The following is a 1,807-nucleotide window of genomic DNA, read 5'->3' on the forward strand; positions in this document are numbered from 1 at the left end:
AAAATTCTACAAATATGTAAAAAATATACAAAGCCACAAAAATATAAAAAATTCTACAAAAATTTAAAATTTCCCCAAAAATTCTACAAATATGTAAAAAATATATAAAGCCACTAAAATATAAAAAAATTCTACAAAAATTAAAAATTTACCAAAAAATTCTACAAATATGTAAAAATATATAAAGCCACAAAAATATAAAATATAAAAAAATTCTACAAATATGTAAAAAACTATATAAAGCCACAAAATCTATTAAAAAATTCTACAAAAATTTACCAAAAAAATTCTACAAATATGTAAAAAACAAAGCCACAAAAATATAAAATCTATTAAAATTTTGTACAAAAATTTAAAAACAAATTTACAAAAATGTACAATTTACTAAAAATATACAAAGCCACAAAAATTTTACATCTACAAAACAAATCTACAAAAATTTAAAAATGCAAATCCACAAAAACATCCTCAAAAAATGTAAAAATCTGAATCTAATAATCCTTATCCAATAATCACAATGACTGAAAACCCACTGAAATGCATTAGTGAGGGAACCCTGGGGAAATGTGTGGAATGTTGCGAAAATAAAAAAAAAAACAACATGAAACAGATTTCTGGAAGCATTTTATTACCGAGAGATGCGTTTGAAATTCTATATTGGAAAATGATCCTAATTTGTGGACTGCGCCACACATTAATAATACAATAACGGTTACAAGCGATCGCTCGCAGATAAGCCTGTATTTACACACACAGCGTCTCCTCGCCTTCAAAACAAAGTCCGTGTGGATCAGGATGGAAAGGGCGTAAAATCAGAACTCAAACAGGCAGCTTCTTGCTTTAGGAGCTTCTGTAGTGTTTGGTCTCGACACTCTGAAAAAACACAAAAGTGCGGCACGAGAAACAGCTGAAAGAGCGATGGCTTTTATTTGGAGAGTTTCTTCATCCTCTGGTCCAGCGTGGAGAAGTTCTCCTCCACAGCCAGCAGGTTCTCCTTCATGGTTTGCTGGACCTGCGAGTGAAGAGCAGCAGGTTTAATGCGTGCGGTGTTTCCCAGACGCTGGTGTTTCAGAGAGACGGAGGACAGACCTGCGAGAGCAGAGAGCTGTTGTCCTTCAGAGAGCTGTTGATCATCTGCTGCGTCGTGTCCAGATGAGTCAGCAGCTGCCCGAACTGCATCGCTGCGTCACAACAGAGCACAAAAATCACAGAAACGACACATCATAACACACAACAAACAGCCACATAAATACTAACTATAGTTCTATGATCAATTACTTTAAGTGAATCTCAAAACTGTAAAAAAAAAGACATGTCCAGATCCAGTTTCACCCCGGTACAAAAATAATAATAATAATTTAGTATTTTTGTTTTGGGGATAAAATAATATTGATAATAAATTTTACAAAATATATCTATAATCAATATATCATTTAAGAATAATTGTATTATTTTAATTTATAATAATATTATTATATTAATATTACTACTACTACTACTACTAATAATATATTATTACTATTATTATTTTGAGGATTAATACTATTTACAAAATATCAATATATCATTTAAGAATAATTGTATTATTTTAATTTATAATAATATTATTATATTAATTATATTAATACTACTACTACTAATAATATATTATTACTATTATTATTTTGAGGATTAATACTAATACTACTAATATGACTATATAATATAACAACAATAAAAAAAATTGGAATCAATAATAATGATAATAATTAAACAATCATAATCATTATAAACAATGTTGTTCTGGGGAGAAGATAAAATAAATTTT

The 1,807-nt window shown here is 28.7% G+C and overlaps 1 protein-coding gene across 3 annotated transcripts in view; it reads right to left on the reverse strand.

Moving 5' to 3' along the window:
• Positions 1-611: 611 nt before the first annotated feature.
• The window catches only part of dctn2 (dynactin 2 (p50)), a 19,466-nt gene continuing 18,270 nt past the window's right edge, over positions 612-1,807 (reverse strand). For 2 of the 3 annotated variants that reach the window (XM_016477541.1, XM_016477540.1), the window contains 2 exons: positions 1,090-1,181; positions 612-1,012 (listed from right to left, as the gene is read on the reverse strand). In XM_016477541.1, the coding sequence (XP_016333027.1) occupies positions 813-1,012; positions 1,090-1,181 (292 nt within the window). In that variant the 3' untranslated portion in view covers positions 612-812. The remainder of the gene's footprint in view (positions 1,013-1,089; positions 1,182-1,807) is intronic. The other variant, XM_016477542.1, reaches the window with a different exon arrangement.

This window comes from Sinocyclocheilus anshuiensis, unplaced genomic scaffold (assembly GCF_001515605.1).
Source record: "Sinocyclocheilus anshuiensis isolate Anshui unplaced genomic scaffold, SAMN03320099.WGS_v1.1 scaffold1632, whole genome shotgun sequence".
Taxonomy (NCBI): domain Eukaryota; kingdom Metazoa; phylum Chordata; class Actinopteri; order Cypriniformes; family Cyprinidae; genus Sinocyclocheilus; species Sinocyclocheilus anshuiensis.